At 42.1% G+C, this 20,466-nt stretch overlaps 2 protein-coding genes across 15 annotated transcripts in view; both read left to right on the top strand.

The window, feature by feature from the left end:
* The window catches only part of CAPRIN1 (cell cycle associated protein 1), a 38,279-nt gene extending 32,565 nt beyond the window's left edge, over nucleotides 1–5,714 (top strand). For 9 of the 14 annotated variants that reach the window (XM_084851752.1, XM_084851771.1, XM_084851706.1 and 6 more), the window contains one exon: nucleotides 532–5,713. In XM_084851752.1, coding sequence (XP_084707878.1) covers nucleotides 532–596 — 65 coding nt within the window. In that variant the 3' untranslated portion in view covers nucleotides 597–5,713. Of the gene's footprint in view, nucleotides 1–531 lie in introns of all 14 variants that reach the window. The other 5 variants (XM_084851698.1, XM_084851677.1, XM_084851691.1 and 2 more) reach the window with 1 other exon arrangement.
* Nucleotides 5,715–16,041: 10,327 nt separating this feature from the next.
* NAT10 (N-acetyltransferase 10) overlaps nucleotides 16,042–20,466 on the top strand; it is a 47,513-nt gene continuing 43,088 nt past the window's right edge. Inside the window, exon 1 of the mRNA XM_084851666.1 lies at nucleotides 16,042–16,122. The gene's annotated coding sequence lies outside the window, so the exon portion shown is untranslated. The remainder of the gene's footprint in view (nucleotides 16,123–20,466) is intronic.

The raw sequence follows: 20,466 nt of genomic DNA, 5'->3' as shown, positions 1-20,466 counted from the left end.
ACATTTTGAGAATATATTGAATGAACAGAAGGAAATTACAGGAATTTTAATAATGGTTTTATATAACTCAAATACTGAAACACTGCTGGAAGTTGTTCTAATATCCCCTTTTATTCTCTGGGATCAACCAAGCAGCAGTTGTCTGTACTAAGCAATTAAAAATGCATACTAGAACTGTATGCAAAACTAATCTTCACTGATTACATTTCAATAGTATTTAGTAATAATACTCAAGTGTCTTTGAAAGCATAGCTTTTAACACTTATTGCTAGTAAAATGGCAGACATTCGGTACAAGGGTAAGATTTAAGATTGATGCAAGTTGTTGTTTTGTTTGTTTGTTTTTTGTTTACATTCAAAATCTGTTGTCCCCTAGTAAGTGAATAAAGTTTCAGACCTTTTACTGTTCCTAGACATCAGACAAAAATATTAGGAGAGCAAACTAGATGCCCCCGCGCGCGCACACACAGCCATTCTGAATATCAGAGTATCTCACTTGATCTAAAAATGAAATGCTATTCTTACTTTCTAGGTCGTGGAGGGCCTCCAAGACCCAACAGAGGGATGCCTCAAATGAATGCTCAGCAAGTGAATTAATCTAATTCACAGGATTTACATTTAAAACGCCAAAAACACACTGGCCAGTGTACCATACATGTTACCAGAAGAGTTCTCTTTGTTCTCCTTTATAGGAAGTTCATAGTAAAGGGATTATTTTCATTGCCCATAAAGATGAGACTACAGTTGTCAGCTTTATATTACCTGGATATGGAAAGAAATGACGTTTACTCTGCATGTTCTATCCTAAGCGTCATGTTGAGCCTTGCACATGAGATCCAGAATTTTTACGCTTGCTCTGATTAAAAGCGAAAATGACAGTTTCATGGTGATGAAAATCTCCATAGTTAACTGGAGAGGCAGAAATAACCTTGATTGACTCCATTGACGTTATATAGTGTTGCAGCAAATTTGGATATAAATCTGTAAATCCCTAAATGTCTTACTCAGACAATTGGTATATTTAAACTTTTACATGAAAGGAAGATGGAAGAAGCGAAGTGTGGTTTAACAGAGCAACTACATTTCAGCTTTTTCTGTTAGATTGAAGCACTGAACATTTAGAATGCCTATACCCTTAACTAGTTAATAAGCTGATGGACAGCTTAGGCACACCCTTAGTTACAGCACTTTCCTATTAGGCCTGACTTGCTGTAGCAAAGGGATGCATTAATTGTTTTGTGTAACTGTTAATATAATTGTGTAAACCCAAAATTAGGCTTTGATTGGCACTTTAAATTTATCTTTAAGAAATAGAAGATGTAATCTGGATACCCACCTGTGTTTTTAATGTGAAGTGTTGAAGAGTTCTCTCCTGAACACATTTCTTGGATAGCAATGACATTTGTAAGGATTGGTATTCTTTATCTTTCCTTATGACTTGCACATTGTCTGTCACTAATACTTGATCTTGCTGTATTATCACCTAAATAACTGATGCCGGTACTGATGGAATTTAATGGATATTCATAATACTTCTGGTCACATGTTTTCTCTTCTGCAGCCTAAAGGTTTTAAGAAATCTCAAATCCCCGCTGCTGCTGCCGCCACCCTTTTAAATTGCTCTCTTTTGAAAAGCACCAGTATGTGTTTGGATTGGTTTCCCCTTTTAAGGGAAATTACAGACAGCAGTTACAAATCTAAGCAAGATAAATAAAACATGTTTATAAAAAACATTGTATTCTTTAACATACCTTCAGTTACTCATGCAAACTTAATAGGGAAATAGAATCTTTACAAGCATATTCCCTGAACTTTACATGTTACATGCACTCGAAGACATTTAAATAGTTAATAGATGGTTTCCAATCCAGATGTTAGTATGTGTTGTCAATACATTTATCCACGGAGGAGCTGCAATTGTTTCCCTCCTACCCCAGCTGAACTGGGTTGATGCTGACAATTTAAGTCATCTCATTGAGGCTATACATAAATTTTCTTAGCCAGCAGTAGGAATTGTGTGCATGGTACCTGATGCTGGATACAGCAATCTAGCCCTTGGAACCTTCTGAACAAGAATTTCTGAATTAGGTGGGAATGTATTTTACACAAGCCTGCTCCTATGTGCACAGTGCTCTTGCTGTATTGGCGTGGTGATCCCCTTAACACAAATTAAGATTGTTTCTGCTTAATGGACATGGTTAATTGAACTGGGAACAGAGTTGCTAAATTTTATCTCAGTTTAGGAAGTTATATTCTCCTTTAAGTTCTTAACATCTGTGCCTGATCCCATATATCTAGAAAGGGAAGAGTCTTCAGTTATCATTATGAGAGTTGTGTAAATTATTCTTTGAGGGTGTCCTATGTTGTAATTACTAAGTACTATTAATGACAGAAGGTCTTACTGAAAAGTGACCACCATACATTCAAGAAAATTAACAGGTTTAATAGCAGTTTTGAATAGTATCTGAAGCCAAAGGTAAATTACGAGCCAAACAGGCCAGGATTATGTATTCTCTGTGTAATTTTAAGTTATGCCAAAATAACTCGAAGTTGTGATCTAGAGAAGCAGCAACATATATAAATTATGCAAATAACTTGCCTGTTCGCTTATTTTACACAATTGCTATTGCTAGATATGGGTTGGGAAAGGAGCCAAGCAACAAAATGAAGCCCAACTGTCTGAATACTTAGAAATCTTGCTCAGCTCCTCCTTTGGCTACTGTGATTTCATCTGACTTTATCCTTAATGCTTTTCAGACCTATACTTATAACTGTAGGGCCAGAAACCCTTGCTCCATTTTTTTAAAAAAGAAAAGGGTGGTGGTGAAGAGATTTTCATGCTGTTGAATTCTTCTGTGGCACAAAGTCCTATCTTGTTGTGGACTAATTCACAGACAAAATTGGGGGAAATGAATTTGAGGACTAGTTGATGTCTGTTTACTTCCATGACATAACTAGGCAAAGTTAAATCTCTTCTGTCTGAATATAAACCAAAATAGAAATTTTAAAATAGAACTCTGCTTCCGTTAATATTCCTAATTCTTTGTTTTCTCCAGATGGACTCAATATGAGCAAAGGACTATGAGCTTGATACCTGACTGGTTCTATACTGTGTCTACTTATAGCATGCTTTATGTTCAGAAGGTTTTAAATGACAATATTGAACAGGGCAATGGTCATCCCTGTTCATAGCTTAGAGAAAAGTTAAATAGTAGGTAATAGGGGCCTATTTATGATGAGAAAGCTACAGGTCAAACAACTTATGAGTAGTGAAAAGAATTTATTGTATTTGCCTGGGTCAGACAATCAGTTCATGTTCTTCAGCAGTGACCAGAATCAAAGAAGTAGATGTCTTGTGCCAATTACCCATCTTTCAGAAGTTTGGGGGTTCCCAGTCTCTGAGATTATGTTCTCCAAGCCCATATCATATTGATAAAATAGGTGGAATTTGTCTAATAACTGTTTGAAACCAGCTGAACTAGTGCCCTTCACAACAGTCTACAGTAATGAAATCTACAAATGCATTGTGGATTGTGCAAGAAAGTGTTTTTGTGTTGCCCATTCCATAGTTACTGTTTTATATTATAAATATAAATTCCTTGCTCAGTATCCATGATCAATTTATTGTTCATCTACATCCTTTTAGAGGTTTTCCACAAATTAAAGCTAAAAAGCACCTTTGACTCCCTCCTATTACTGTTGCTGCTTCTGAATCGTGCTTAAAAAGTGGGGCAAACAGTTGAAGAGAAATAAAATTTATTGAAGCCAGTGTAGGTGTTTCAATACATTGGTTTCAATACATTGAAGCCAATCAGTCTACGTTAGTAAACAGATTTTAAGGAACAGTGAATTTAAATCGCGTATAAAATCTATAGACGTCACACAAACAGAACTGCTTGCCTTGGTGTGTAATTGCACTGATGTTATTTGGAGAGTTTGTTTTAAACTGCAGTATGTTTGAGCTGATGACTTCTCATATATATATACACACACACACACACTGGCATTTGGACTGACACACTGGATGTATATTAAAAATCCACTGCAACTGATCATACTACCCTTCCTGAGGTATTGCCATATTAATTTCCTTTATCTCTTTCCACCCACACAAACTTAGTATTACAGCTGGGGGGGGGGGGTGAACTGATGTATAAGTTTAATTTTTTAGCTGACAGATTTCATTTGATTGGGAAAGCATACATAGTACTCATCTACATTAAAATATAGTGACTTGTGAGTATTGCTTAATGTTGACTATTAAACTGCATGTGTTTAAATTTGTTCAAGGCCACTCTGGTAATACCTATCTATGCAAATACTGTGAATTTTAAAATTGAGGTTAATGATTTTAATTTGGACATTTCTGGCAAAAAAATGAAATTAGTGCCTCTGCAGTTGTATTGTGGACTTTGAACTGCAGATCAGGTTGGTAAACCATTGGCTTTATTGCTTCAATCAAATTGGCATTTATTTTGTCATTCTCCTATGGAAAAAGCCTGAGAACTTGGATTTCTATTAAAATGATGACATTTAGATTATTAGAAGCTTTATTTTTATATGAACATCACTAGCACTGATAATTTACTTGGGATGTTGCCACCAATCTTTTCCAAACGAATTTCTGCCAGCACAAATAATTTTACATCCTAGATTATAGAAGGTAACAAGGCATGGTTTAAATGTAATAGGGGTGTGTGTGTGTAAAACAAAAACACCTATTAAGTGTGCCATGTTGAGGTCACTTAGCACACCAGAGTAGGGAATACAGTGCTAATTAACAATGTACACACAGGCTCCAGCAACCCAGTTTAAATACAATGCTGACTGTGTGGAACTGCTAATACAGGTAAAAAAGTTTTAGTATATGGGACACATTTGAACTACATCTGAAAAAGGTGAACGATTTTAAGTTGCATATTTATGTTGAATTGAGTGTTTTAGAAGGTTTTATCCAACAGTAACAATTATGTAGCAGTTTTCAACTAATATAACTATAGGTCATCTAACCTGGCAAAATAGAATGAGCAGAAATGTGGCTTCTGCAGGTGAATAAGGTTGTAATTGATGCATGTAGGACTAACAATGAGTATTAACTGCATCCTCTGAATTGTTAGATTGTCAGTGGCAAATTTTCCAAATGGCTTCAGCTGTTATCCTGAAAGTAGATAAGCGAGTGAGAGAAATATTTGTTTCAGAGCATTAACATTTAAAGAGAAGCCGTATCTCTCCTGATCTGAGTTGGGTTCAGTTCATACCTTACATGAAGAAGATACTTCAACTTTCTTCTTTAGATCTTCATTCACCAGCTTCCCTAATGTGAAAAGGTACCCTCAGTTTTATTGCACTGCCTTGATACTGTCTTTTAGTAAAACCTCATCTGATACCAGAATCTCTGGCTATTGGAAATTCAGACTAAATGTGTTTTATGTGCTAGGTTTTTGCAAAAGTATTGGAAGTTGAACATTATTTTGTTTGCTCGTAGTTGGATCAATTTCTGTTAGTTTCTTTGCCCACTCAGTATCAAATCTAGCCTGTGAGAAAGGCATGCAGTGTTTCCATCCTTTTAAACACCATTCTTCATACTTGTTATATGTTGATATTTATTGTGTTTTTCAAAAGTGTGCTTTGATGTTCCTTGTAAGCTGCCTTGGAAGGATTTGTATCTTGGGAAAAGGTGGGATATTCATCATTGTAATAAACACACATCTCTGTAAAGGCAGCAGCACTCAGTTAACTTATAGTACCAGCCTAGCACCACCATCTCATAAATTACATAGATAGGATTGATGTCTCTGCAAAACAACCTGTGAATGAAGCTGTAATATTTTGAATTCATGTATTTGCCTTCAGCAGCCAGTTATGAGCTTGCTTACTGTAAACTTTTTATCAATTAGGAGTTCAATTCCCATTAAGGCTACATTTGCCATAGAGCAATCCCGTGGAAGTAAAAAGGGGCTACTACAAAGCAATTAGTTTGAATGGTTGAGTGTATTCCTAAGAAGCTAATGTTCAGCACATGCTTCATTAATCTAAAACTCCTTTTCTCCTTCCTGTGGTGCTGGATATAAGATCTGCTGAGTGTGGGGAGAGTTTTTGTAGTCAGAAGAGATTCCACAATGGATCATCGATTGTCTGCAAAATAAACATAGAACAAACAAGCTATATTTGGCTGCTTCCTTAATCTGCAGCAACTGTTTCAAGGCTGGCTAGAGAAGGGACACTATTTTGCAGAGACTATTGCAGATTGGATGTTGAAAAGTGAAAGTTGCATGCAGTCCTGATAACTACAGATTCGTGCTGTAATGGCAAATCATATAGGTAATACTGGTTTATTGCAAGTAGTGTTATATTCTTGGTCTGAGTGTAAACGTAGCATTAACCAGGACACTTCTACTTTTGCCCATTTCTAACTCCGTACCTAAACCAAGACTCCTATCTTTACGTGCCAGCCAGCCTCTTCCGTATTCAAAGTTCTATTCAATGGAGTCAACATGCACAGATAAGTTCAAACTGTACAAATTGCTCTCAACTGCTGGCCTACTATGAAAATATTAGGGTATGGGGGAGGATTACTTGATCACTGCAGAACAACTTGTAAAGTATTGTTTTAAAAGCAACACTATATATATTATATTTGTGCTCCACCTTTCCATAAAATATGCCCAAGGTGGCCAACAGTAAAACATACAATAAAAAATAATGCAGTATGAAACCATCTAAAAGTAAAGCTTGAAAACTAGCCATTTAAAACGCTAAATTAAAATACATATTAAAAAACAGGAACAGGGAAATTGGCTCTATAGGCCAAATGCCTGTTAAAATTTTTAAGTTCGGCCTTCCAGCAGAAGGCAAAATGACCATCCCTCCATAGACAGTTCCAAAGTCTGGGTGTAGCCCCTAAGAAGGCCATTTTTTTAAAGTCTTCCCAAAAGTATTTCAGATGGGACGGAGAGAAGCACCTCTCTGGAGAATGGCCAATGTAACACTAATTTATAAAAAGGGATGCAGGAAATTACAGGCTGGTTAGCATGATGTCTGGTCAGGGTAAATTGGTTGAAAGCATTATTAAAGGAAAAGTAACCATATAGGACAAGCCCTGCTGAAAAAGAATGTGGTTTCTTCAAAGGTAAGTCTTGTCTCTAACCTTTTAGAGTATTTTGAGAGTGTCAATAAACGTGTGGACAGGGGTGACATGGTTTACTTGGACTTCCAAAAGGCTTTTGACAAAGTCCCAAAAAGAATTCCTGAGCAATCTCAGCAGTCATGGAATAACAGAGGTCCTCTTAAGGATCACTAACTGGTTAAAGAAAATAAAGCAGAGAGTAGGAATAAGTGGTACATTCTCCCAATGGAAGGATGTAAACAGAGTCCCACAGGGATCTATATTGGGATCAATGCTTTTCAGCTTAATCATAAATGATCTAGAATTAGGAGTGAGCAATGAAGTGGCCAAGTTTGTGGATGACACCAAATTATTTGCGTTAAAATGGGGTTGCAAGGCGCTCCAAAAAGATCTCTCTAAACTGGGAAAATAGGTACCAAAATGGCAAATTCAATTTAAGCAAGTGTAAAGTGATGGATGTTGGGGCAAAAAATCTAGCAGTGACTAACCAAGAAAGGGATCGTGGGGTTATGGTGGACAGCTTGATGAAAATGTCAACCCAATGTGCAGTGGCTGTGGAAAAGGCAAATTCCATGTTGGGCATAATTAGGAAAGGAATTGAAAACAAAACTGCCAAGATCGTACTGTTGTTGTTCAGTCGTTAAGTCGTGTCCGACTCTTCGTGACCCCATGGATCATAGCATGCCAGGCCTTCCTGTCCTCCGCTCTCTCCCGGAGTGTGCTCAAGTCCATATTCATTGCATCGGTGATGCTATCTAGCCATCTCATCCTCTGCCGTCCCCTTCTCCTTTTGCCTTCAATCTTTCCCAGCATCAGGGTCTTTTCCAGGGAGTTTTCTCTTCGCATTAGGTGGCCAAAATATTTGAGCTTCAGTTTCAGTATCTGTCCTTCCAGTGAGCAGTCAGGGTTGATTTCCTTTAGGATGGACTGATTTGACCTCCTTGCAGTCCAGGGGACTTGTAAGAGTCTTCTCCAGCACGACAGTTCGGAAGCATCAATTCTTTGGTGTTCAGCCTTCCTTATCGTCCAGCTCTCACAGCCATACGTTACTACTGGGAAAACCATAGCTTTGATTATACGGACCTTTGTCGGCAAGGTGATGTCCCTGCTACTTACTATGCTGTCTAGGTTTGCCATAGCTTTCCTCCCAAGCAGCAAGCATCTTTTAATTTCATGGCTACAGTCACCGTCTTGACTTCACTCTCTAGGATGTCCAGCTCAAGTTCACTGACCACTCTATCATGGCTATCAGGGACATTAAGATCTTTCCTGTATAGTTCTGTGTATTCTTGCCACCTCTTCTTAATCTCATCTGCTTCTATTAGGTTCCTGCCTTCTTTGTCCTTTATCATGCCCGTCTTTGCATAAACGTTCCCTTGATCTCCGATTTTCTCGAGGAGATCTCTAGTCTTTCCCATTCTGTTGTTTTCTTTGATTTCTTTGCATTGTTCATTTAAGAAGGCCTTCTTGTCTCTCCTTGCTATTCTCTGGAACTCTGCATTCAGTTGGGTATATCTTCCCCTTTCTCCCTTGCTTTTCGCTTCCCTTCTTTCCTCAGCAACTTGTAAAGCCTCATCAGACAGCCGCTTTGTTTCCTTGCATTTCTTTTTCTTTGGGATGGATTTCGTTGCTGCCTCCTGAACAATGTTACGGACCTCCGTCCATAGTTCCTCAGGCACTCTGTCTATCAGGTCTAATCTCTTAAATCTATTCATCACCTCCACTGTGTATTCATAAGGGATATGATTTAGGTCACACCTGTATGGTTTAGTGGTTTTTCCTACATTCTTCAGTTTAAGCTGAAATTTTGCAACAAGAAGCTCATGATCTGAGCCACAGTCAGCTCCAGGTCTTGTCAGGCTCCAGGTCTGACTGTATAGAGCTTCTCCATCTTTGGCTGCAAAGGACATAATCAGTCTGATTTCGATATTGACCATCTGGTGATGTCCATGTGTACAGTCGCCTCTTGTGCTGTTGGAAAAGAGTGTTTGCTATGATCAGCGTGTTCTCTTGGCAAAACTCTATTGGCCTTTGTCTTGCCTCATTTTGTACGCCAAGGCCATGCCTGCCTGTTATCCCGGTGATTTCTTGACTTCCTACTTTGGCATTCCAATCCCCTATGATGAAAAGGATATCTTTTTTTGGTGTTAGTTCTAGAAGGTGTTGTAGGTCTTCATAGAACCGATCAACCTCAGCTCCTTCGGCCTCAGTGGTTGGGGCATAGACTTGAATTACTGTGATGTTGAATGGTTTGCCTTGGATTCGTACTGAGATCATTCTATCGTTTTTGAGATTGTACCCCAGTACTGCTTTTCTCACCCTTTTATTGACTATGAGTGCTACTCCATTTCTTCTAAGGGATTATTGCCCACAGTAGTAGATATAATAGTCACCTGAATTAAATTCGCCCATGCTTGTCCATTTTAGTTCGCTGATTCCCAAGATGTCGATGTTCAATCTTGCCATCTCATGTTTGACCACCTCCAGCTTACCTTGATTCATTGATCTGACATTCCAGGTTCCTGAACAATATTGTTCTTTACGGCATCGGACTTCCTTTTCACCGCCAGACACATCCACAGCTGAGTGTCCTTTCGGCTTTGGACCAGCCGCTTCGCTCTTTCTGGCGCTACTTGGAAATACCCTCTGCTCTTCTCCAGTAGGATATTGGACACCTTCCGACCTGAGGGTCTCATCTTCCGGTGTCATATCTTTTAGCCTTGTGATACGTTCCATGGGGTTTTCTTGGCAAGAATACTGGATTGGGTTGCCATTTCTTTCTCCATTGGACCAGATTTTGTCAGAACTTTCTGCCATGACCTGTCCGTCTTGGGTGGCCCTGCACAGCATAGTTTATGGCTTCACTGAGTTACGCAAGCCCCTTCGCCACAACAAGGCAGTGATCCATGAAGGGGAAGATCGTACTCCCCTTTTAGAAATCTATGGTGTGACCACACTTGGAATACTGTGTATAGTTCTGCTCACTGCACCTAAAAATGTATTGTAGAGCTGGAAAAAGTGCAGAAAAGGGCAACTAAAATGATCAAGGGGCTGGAGCAACTCCCCTATGAGGAAAGGTTATAGCTGAGATTGTTTAGCTTAGAAAAAAGGTGAGTAAGCAGGGACATGATAGAGGTGTACAAGATTATGCATGGTGTGGAGAAAGTGGATAAGGAGACACTTTCCTTCCTCTCTCCTAGTACTAGAACCCAGGGTCATCTCATGAAGCTGATTGGTGAGCGATCCAGGACAGATAACGTATTGCTTCACGCAGCACATAGTTAAAACTGGAATTCACTTCCACAGGAGGTAGTGATGGCCACCAATTTGGATGGCTTTAAAAGGGGATTGGACAATTCATGAAGGAGAAGGCTATCAATGGCTACTAGTTCTGAAGGCTATATGCTACCTCCAGTACCAGAGGCACTATGCCTATGTACACAAGTTGCTGGGGAACATGGGTAGGAGAGTGCTATTGCATTAATGTCCTGCTTGTGGGTTTCCTATGGGCAGCTGGTTGGCCACTATGTGAACAGAATCCTGGGCTAGATGGACACTTGGTCTGATCCAGCATGGCCCTTCCGTTCTTCAACATTAAGCAGATTCGTATGGGAGAAGTTGGTCGTTCAGGTAACCTGGTTCTAAGCTGTTTAGTACTTTATAGGGGATAATCAGAACTTTGAATTGTCCTTGGCAGTGGACTGGCAGCCACTGTAGCTTGTAATCTAGGACTCATACTCCCTGTAACGAGCCCCAATCAACAGTGGCTGTGTACTTCTGAACCAGCTGACATTTCTGAATGTTCTTCAAAGGCAGTTCCACATAAAGAGAGGCAGTAATCCAAATGAGATGTAACAAAGTTTTCAAAGATAGTTTTCAAAGTTCTGATTATTGGGGCCCAGATAGTTTTCTCATCCATCCTTCCAGTAGTTAGAAGAGGGATAGAAAGGGAACGAAAAATACTCCGGGTGAATGACTGGCTACGAAGGTGGTGCCGACGAGAGAGATTTGGATTCTGGGACCACGGGCTATACTTCCTGGAAGATGGGCTGTTGGCTAGGGATGGGTTGCACCTCACAAAGGCTGGGAAGAATGTGTTTGGCCACAGCATGAAGAACTTCATCAGGAGGGCTTTAAACTGAATCCTACGGGGAAGGGAGATGTAATGTTGGGGGTAACAATGGATGTAGGCACATGCACTGCAATGGAGAGAACAGCTCTGATAGCGCCCAATAATAGTCTTCAGACACAGGTAGGAAGAAAGCCAGACTATGAAGCACATGGTCTTCGATGTCTATATACTAATGCCCAGAGTATGGGAAACAAACAGAACGAACTTGAACTCTTAATACAGGAGGGAAATTATGACTTGATAGGTATAACTGAGACTTGGTGGGATGACTCTCATGACTGGAATACAGCAGTTGAAAGATATAACTTGTTCAAAAAGAACAGGAGGAACAGAAAGGGAGGCGGGGTTGCACTGTATGTGAAAAATACATATCTCTGCACAGAAATACAGGAGGAGGAGCTTGGTAGCCCCATCGAGAGCATCTGGGTTGAAATAAATGGAGCAAAGAATAAAAGGAACCTGGTGGTCGGAGTCTACTACCGGCCACCCAATCAAGGAGAAGACAAGGATGAAACTTTTGAAAAGCAAATAGCCAATGTTTTAAGGAAGCATGATGTAGTAGTAATGGGGGACTTCAATTGCCCCGATATTTGTTGGGAGACAAATTCTGCAAAACATGGCCCCTCCAGGAAATTCCTGACTTGTGTGGCGGATAACTTCCTCCTACAGAAAGTAGAGGAAGGAACTAGAGGATCGGCTATCCTTGACTTGATCCTAACCAACAGAGATGACTTAGTGGATAAAGTAGCAGTTACAGGAACTCTGGGGGAAAGCGACCATGTTGTACTTGAGTTCTTGGTTCTAAGGGAAGCGAAAGCCGAGTGTACTCAAACACGTACCCTGGATTTTAGGAAAGCTGATTTTAATAAACTCAGAACAATGATCAGTAAGGTCCCATGGCAAGCGATGCTAGCGAGAAAAGGAGTCCAAGATGGGTGGGAACTTTTAAAAAAGGAAATTCTCAAGGCACAATCACAAACAATTCCAACAAGAAGAAAAGGTGGAAGACAACAGAAGAAGCCAATGTGGCTTCACAAAAAGCTTAGGGATGACCTGAAAACAAAAAAGGACACATATAGGAAGTGGAAAGAAGGCCAAGTAACAAAGGAAGAGTACAGGCAGGTAGCACAGAATTGCAGGGATGGCGTCAGGAAGGCTAAAGCGGAGAACGAGGTGAGGTTAGCGAGGGATGCTAAAAACAACAAAAAGGCTTTCTTCAGCTACGTGCATAGTAAAAGGCAGAGGAAAGAAATGGTTGTTCAGCTATTAAATAAGGATGGCAAAATGATAACAGATGACCAAGAAAAGGCAGAGGTGCTCAATTCCTACTTTGGCTCAGTCTTCTCGCAAAAGAGGGTCTATGACCCCCCTGGCAAAGGCAAAGTCCAGGCTGAAGGGGCAGGATTGCAGCTTGAGATCGACAGGCATATGGTCAAGGAACACCTCATTACTTTGAATGAGTTCAAATCTCCAGGGCCAGATGAACTGCATCCTAGAGTCATAAAGGAACTGGCAGAAGAACTCTCAGAACCGCTGTCTATTCTCTTTGAGAAATCATGGAGGACCGGGGAAGTGCCAGATGACTGGAGGAGGGCTAACGTTGTCCCTATCTTCAAAAAGGGTAAAAAGGAGGAACCTGGGAACTACAGACCAGTCAGTCTGACATCAATCCCTGGGAAAATTCTGGAGCAGATCATAAAGCAATCCATCTGGAAGCACCTTGACAACAATGCCGTGATTACTCGAAGCCAACATGGATTTGTCAAAAACAAGTCCTGCCAGACAAATCTGATCTCATTTTTTGATCAAGTCACCTCCCTTGTAGACCGTGGGAATGCTGTAGACATCATATACCTCGACTTCAGCAAAGCTTTCGACAAAGTGCCCCATGATATCCTGATGAGCAAACTAGCTCAAAGTGGGCTAGATGAAACAACGATCCAGTGGATCCACAGTTGGCTACAGAATCGGACTCAAAGAGTGCTTATCAGTGGGACCTTCTCAAGCTGGGGAGAGGTAACGAGTGGGGTACCACAGGGCTCAGTCCTGGGCCCAGTGCTCTTCAATATTTTTATTAATGACTTGGAGGAGGAGGTGCAGGGAATGCTGATCAAATTTGCAGATGACACAAAATTGGGAGGGATAGCTAATACTTTGGAAGACAGAAACAAAATTCAAAGTGATCTGGATAGACTGGAGTGCTGGGCAGAAAACAACAGAATGGCATTTAATAGGGACAAATGCCAAGTTCTGCACCTAGGAAAAAGAAAACAAATGCACAGTTACAAGATGGGGGATACGTGGCTCAACCACACTAGGAGCGAGAAGGATCTTGGAATTGTCGTCGATCACAAGCTGAATATGAGCCAACAATGTGATGTGGCTGCAAAAAAGGCAAATGCTATTTTGGGCTGCATTCATAGAAGCATAGCTTCCAAATCCCGGGAAGTACTAGTTCCCCTCTACTCAGCACTGGTTAGGCCTCATCTGGAGTACTGTGTCCAGTTCTGGGCACCACACTTTAAGAAGGATGCAGACAAGCTGGAGAGGGTTCAAAGGAGGGCAACAAAGATGATCAGGGGACTGGAAACAAAGCCCTATGAAGAGAGACTGAAAGAACTGGGCATGTTTAGCCTTGAGAAGAGAAGACTGAGGGGAGATATGATAGCACTCTTCAAGTACTTGAAAGGTTGTCACAGAGAAGAAGGCCAGGATCTCTTCTTGATCATCCCAGAGTGCAGGACACGGAATAATGGGCTCAAGTTACAGGAAGCCAGATTCCGACTGAACATCAGGAAAAACTTCCTGAGTGTCAGAGCAATACGGCAATGGAACCAATTACCTGGGGAGGTGGTGGGCTCTCCCACACTGGAGGCCTTCAAGACGAGGCTGGACAGCCATTTGTCAGGGATGCTCTGACTTGGATTCCTGCATTGAGCAGGGGGTTGGACTCGATGGCCTTGTAGGCCCCTTCCAACCCTACTATTCTATACTATTCTATGAAAGGCCTATGTCATAATGGCCAGATCAACTACCTTTAGGAATGGGCATAGTTGGTGCACCAGTTTCAGTTGAGAAAGTACTGGCTGCAGCTGAAACCTGGACATCCAGGTATAGAAGTGAATCTAGGCTTACCCACAAACCTGATTTTTCAAGGGCAGTGCAACCTCATCTAAAAGTAGCTGAAACCCGTTCCCCATCTGTCTCTACCGACCAGGAACACCTCCATCTTCTCTAGTTTTAAGTTTCAGTTTGTTTGGTCTGATTTTTGTCAATATGAAATTCGCATTTCCATGATGCTGTGTTTCTTTGCCTGTGTCCCTATATCAGTTTTCACAGGTAGATTGGGCTGCAGTCCTGTACACACCTGGGGTAGACCTCATTGAACTTCGTGAGACAAGTATAGGTTTGCACTGTTAATCTCTGTCCCACACTTCTATAAAATATGAGAGGTCTAATCATTGTTCACTTGTACACAGGAAAGGTGCTGACATAATTATAAGGTAACTTCTGCTCACCCTGTAATTCCAAAAGTTGCAAATCAGCAGTAAGATTGGAATCCTGTGACTGGGTATATTGACTTACTTTGATGATAAACGCTGGCATCAAATCTCAGCCATGATCTTATGAGGTGATTTTACATATGTCAAGATTTGCTTACAGCACAATCCTATGCACATCTTCATGGAAAGCAAGTCCCATTGAGTTCAATAGAGCTTACTCCCAGGAAACTTGGCATAGGATTGCAGCCTAAATTAACCTCCCATTTGTGTTGTGGCAATCATAATTACGGTGTACTTCACAGGATTGTTGGAAGGATTAGATAGAATGCATAGGCAGTGCTTTGAACCACTGAAATGGGTAAGAAACAAAAGACTATAGTCTGATCTGAAACTAAATGGGCTCACTTCCAAATTGGTATACAGTTCCATTGGTAGGTTACAGCAGGCTTGTGCTGTGTGGCTATTTGGTAGAGAAGTCCTACTGAATTCAGCACAGAGGAGCAACCGTAAATGCAGTTACCTGGGCATAAGCCTTGCTAGACAGGGTGGCTTGCAGCCAATGTTAAGAACATAAAATGAATGCTGGATCAGGTCACGGGTCCATCTCGTCCAGCGGTCTGTTAATGCGGTGACCAGCTGGCTGCCCATGGGAAACCCGCAAACAGGACATGAGCGCGCTAGCACCCTCCACTCAAGTTCCTTAGCAACTCGGGTACATAGGCATACTGCCTCCGATACTAGAAGAAGGCGCATAGAGCCATCAAGGCTCGCAGTCATTGACAGCCCCATCTTCCATGAACGCCAGTCCGACTTAGAGCAGACCCGCTGACACGAATGGCACAAGTGAGCCGAACGCCGGACACAGCCCATGAGCGGCCATGTCTGCGTAAACAGCAGAGCCGCGCCGCGAAGAGCGCGCCCGCCGCGCAGCCCAGGCGAGTCGTCTTCGCCGCACCGCCGCCTCCGACCCAGCGGGCTCTCGAGCAGGAAGAGCGGCCTCTGCCTGCAGCTCCTCCCCTTCCTGCGGGAGACTCTTCGGCCGAAGGCAGCGCGCCGGCGAGGAAGGCCCCCTGGCTGAGATGCTTTCGTCCCCCGAGGCGGACCCTTCTCCGTTCCCGGGGGCCGCCCCACCGCGTGTAGTTGGCCAGATCCCAGCGTAGCCGGCGCTTTCCGCCCCGCGCCTCCCCGCCGCCCCTCTCTCGGGAAGGCGTCCTCGTAGGCAGATAGGCAGGGTCCTTCCTCTCTGCTGCGCAGCCCACATGGTTTGGCACGTGGGAAACTGGTCCTGAACCCGAGTCGAAAGACGGTGCTAACTGACATCTTCGCTTGTAGCCCGGATCTAGAAGGAACGGAGCGGAAAAGGTAAGGAAAGAGTTAGGGCTTGGCGGCTGAGTGTGGAGATTTTTCAGCCGTAGGCGTTGGGGAGATACGCAGTCCCCGATCCTGTGCATGTTTACTCGGATGAAAGCCCCGCTGTGTGCAATAGGACTCGCTCCTAAATAAGTGTGTGTAGAAACATTTATTTCAAGACGAGGCTGGACAGCCATTTGTCAGGGATGCTCTGACTTGGATTCCTGCATTGAGCAGGGGGTTGGACTCGATGGCCTTGTAGGCCCCTTCCAACCCTACTATTCTATGATTCTATGAATCGTAGCTTAAGCTTTGGAGGCCTTTTGCTGTTGCTTGTCTTTCTTAATTGCTCCCCACCCCATGAGTAGAAATTTCCTAGAAAGATTCTCTCCCAATACCTGTAAACATTTTCCGCTCTCAACTTACCCATTTGCCCCATTTTAAAAATTTATGTTTTGCCCGCGCTTGCAGTGTAGTCTTAATGCGGGTCTGCTCAGAAGTAGATTTCTTGGTAAATGGGTTTACGATTGTAGCCCTACTCACGATCCCATTATCAAAGTGAGAATCGTAGGCAGTGAGCGTAAGGACACTTAACCTGAATTTTAGTGTGTGCGACTTTTATTCTAAGTGATTTTGCTGTTTGGTTTTGTAACTGCATTTATGATTGTTTATAAAATATATCTTGATTTATTTTTGAGAGAAGTGGAGTGAAGCCTTTAAGAATACAGTAAATTCCAGGAAGGCAGAGGCACTTGCTGTGACACAAACTTAAAGTGTTGATTCTTTTTCCTTCATGACATTGATGCTGTAATCCTGTGCACTTGAGAGTAAGTTCCCACTGAAATCAGTGGAATTTCTTTCAGGAGAAAAGTGTATAGGAAGGAATATGGTATACTGGAACAGAATTTGTGTGTAAGAGACTCAGACTGAAGTCCTACATGCTTACTTTGGGGCAACTCCCATTGAATGTAGTAGGACTTAATTCTGAGTAGATATGCATTGAGTTACGCTTCCAGCGTAATAGAAGGCCAATTCTTACATTCTTAAAGAAAAAGTAACCTTTAGATTCAAAAGTTTAGAATGTTGTTTACCAAAAAATCTGAAGTCACTCTCATACTTTCGTTTGTATTTGTATTGAGGTTAATGAGCAGCAGTCTTAGAAAGTATCTAAAAATGACCACATGTTCAGAAGATCTGACATCGTTTTGTTTCTGCATTGAGGTGTAGGATGGTCTAGAATGGGGTTAAATTTTTGGAGTTGATACCTGCCCTAGAACTTGTTGAATGCATTAATTTGTGATTGTGACTTTGTTGTTGTTGTTCAATCGTTCAGTCGTGTCCGACTCTTCGTGACCCCATGGACCATAGCACGCCAGGCCTTCCTGTCCTGCGCACTCTCCCGGAGCATGCTCAAGTCCATATTCATTGCATCGGTGATGCTATCTAGCCATCTCATCCTCTGCCGTCCCCTTCTCCTTTTGCCTTCAGTCTTTCCCAGCATCAGGGTCTTTTCCAGAGAGTTTTCTCTTCGCATTAGGTGGCCAAAATATTTCAGCTTCAGCTTCAGTATCTGTCCTTCCAATGAGCAGTCAGGGTTGATTTCCTTTAGGATGGACTGATTTGACCTCCTTGCAGTCCAGGGGACTCGTAAGAGTCTTGTCCAGCACCACAGTTCGAAAGCATCAATTCTTCGGCGCTCAGCCTTCCATATAGTCCAGCTCTCACAGCCATACAGTACTATTGGGAAAACCATAGCTTTGATTAGACAGACCTTTGTCGGCAAGGTGATGTCTCTGCTTCTTACTATGCTGTCTAGGTTTGCCATAGCTTTCCTCCCAAGGAGCAAGCGTCTTTTAATTTCATGGCTACAGTCACCGTCTGCGGTGATCTTGGAGCCCAAGAAAGTAAAATCTGTCACTGCTTCCATTTCTTCCCCTTCTATATGCCAGGAAGTGATGGGGCCAGATGCCATGATCTTCGTTTTTTTAATGTTGAGTTTCAAACCAGCTTTTGCACTCTCCTCTTTCACCCTCAACAAGAGGCTCTTTAGATCCTTTTCACTTTCTGCCATCAGGGTGGTATCGTCTGCATATCGGAGGTTGTTGATAATTCTCCCAGCAATCTTAATTCCGACCTGTGATTCATCCAACCCGGCATTTCTCATGATGTACTCTGCATATAAGTTAAATAAGCAGGGTGACAATATGCAGCCTTGTTGTACTCCTTTCCCAATTTTGAACCACTCGGTTGTTCCATGTCCGGTTCTTACTGTTGCTTCTTGACCCTCGTACAGGTTTCTCAGGAGACAGGTAAGGTGGTCTGGTACTCCCATCTCTTTCAGAATTTGTCACAGTTTGTTGTGATCCACACAATCAAAGTCTTTAGCGTAGTCAATGAAGCAGAAATAGACGTTTTTCTGGAATTCTCTTGCTTTCTCCATGATGCAGCAAATGTTGGCGATTTGATCTCTAGTTCCTCTGCCTCTTCGAAACCCAGCTTGTACTTCCGGTAGTTCTCGGTTCGCGTACTGCTGAAGCCTAGCTTGTAGGATTTTGAGCATCACCTTGCTGGCATGTGAAATGAGCGCAATTGTGCAGTAGTTTGAACACTCTTTGGCGTTGCCCTTCTTTGGAATTGGAATGTAAACTGACCTTTTCCAGTCTTGCAGCCATTGCTGAGTGTTCCAAATTTGTTGGCATATTGAATGCAGCACTTTAACAGCATCATCTTTTAGGATTTTAAATAGGTCAGCTGGAATACTGTCATCTCCGCTAGCTTTGTTGTTACTAATGCTTCCTAAGGCCCACTTGACTTCACTCTCTAGGATGTCTGGCTCAAGTTCAGTGACCGCACTATCATGGCTATCAAGGACATTACTATCATGGCTATCAAGGACATTAAGATCTTTCCTGTATAGTTCTTCTGTGTATTCTTTCCACCTCTTCTTAATCTCATCTGCTTCTGAGAGGTCCCTGCCTTCTTTGTCCTTTATCATGCCCGTCTTTGCACAAAACGTTCCCTTGAGATCTCCAATTTTCTTGAAGAGATCTCTAGTCTTTCCCATTCTGTTGTTTTCCTCGATTTCCTTGCATTGTTCATTTAAGAAGGCCTTCTTGTCTCTCCTTGCTATTCTCTGGAACTCTGCATTCAGTTGGATATATCTTCCCCTTTCTCCCTTGCTTTTCGCTTCCCTTCTTTCCTCAGCTACTTGTAAAGCCTCATCAGACAGCCACTTTGCTTTCTTGCATTTCTTTTTCTTTGGGATGGATTTCGTTGCTGCCTCCTGAACAATGTTACGGACCTCTGTCCATAGTTCCTCAGGCACTCTGTCTATCAGGTCTAATCCCTGAAATCTATTCCTCACCTCCACTGTATATTCATAAGGGATATGATTTAGGTCATACCTGAATGGTTTAGTGGTTTTCCCTACGTTCTTCAATTTAAGCCGAAATTTTGCAAGAAGCAGCTCATGATCTGAGCCACAGTCAGCTCCACGTCTTGTTTTTACTGACTGTATGGAGCTTCTCCATCTTTGGCTTCAAAGGACATAATCAATCTGATTTCGATATTGACCGTCTGGTGATGTCCATGTGTAGAGTCGTCTCTTGTGCTGTTGGAAAAGAGTGTTTGCTATGATCAGCGTGTTCTCTTGGCAAAACTCTATTAGCTTTTGTCCTGCTTCATTTTGTACACCAAGGCCATGCCTGCCTGTTATCCCGGTGATTTCTTGACTTCCTACTTTAGCATTCCAGTCCCCTATGATGAAGAGGACATCTTTTTTGGGTGTTAGTTCTAGAAGGTGTTGTAGGTCTTCATAGAACCGATCAACCTCAGCTTCTTCGGCATCAGTGGTTGGGGCATAGACTTGAATTACTGGGATGTTGAATGGTTTGCCTTGGATTCGTACTGAGATCATTCTGTCGTTTTTGAGATTGTACCCCAGTACTGCTTTTCCCACCCTTTTGTTGACTATGAGTGCTACTCCATTTCTTCTAAGGGATACTTGGCCACAATAGTAGATATGATGGTCACCTGAATTAAATTCGCCCATTCCTGTCCATTTTAGTTCGCTGATTCCCAAGATGCCGATGTTCAATCTTGCCATCTCATGTTTGACCACCTTCAGCTTACCTTGATTCATTGATCTAACATTCCAGGTTCCTAAACAATATTGTTCTTTACAGCATCCCTCACCATTACCTATGTTGGCTAGGGCTGATGGAAGTTGTAGGCCAAAACACCTGGAGGGCTACAATCTCTGGGCTAAGTCCTGAGCACACCTACTGGGGAATAAGTCCCGTTGAACTTATTGAAGCTTTCTTCTAAGTAAACATGATTCGGATCATAGTGCAACAG

This window comes from Heloderma suspectum, chromosome 1 (genome assembly GCF_057233095.1).
Source record: "Heloderma suspectum isolate Gila_16-S chromosome 1, 16-S_ref, whole genome shotgun sequence".
Taxonomy (NCBI): Eukaryota; Metazoa; Chordata; class Lepidosauria; order Squamata; family Helodermatidae; genus Heloderma; species Heloderma suspectum.
This window is presented reverse-complemented; position numbering and strand designations above follow the sequence as displayed.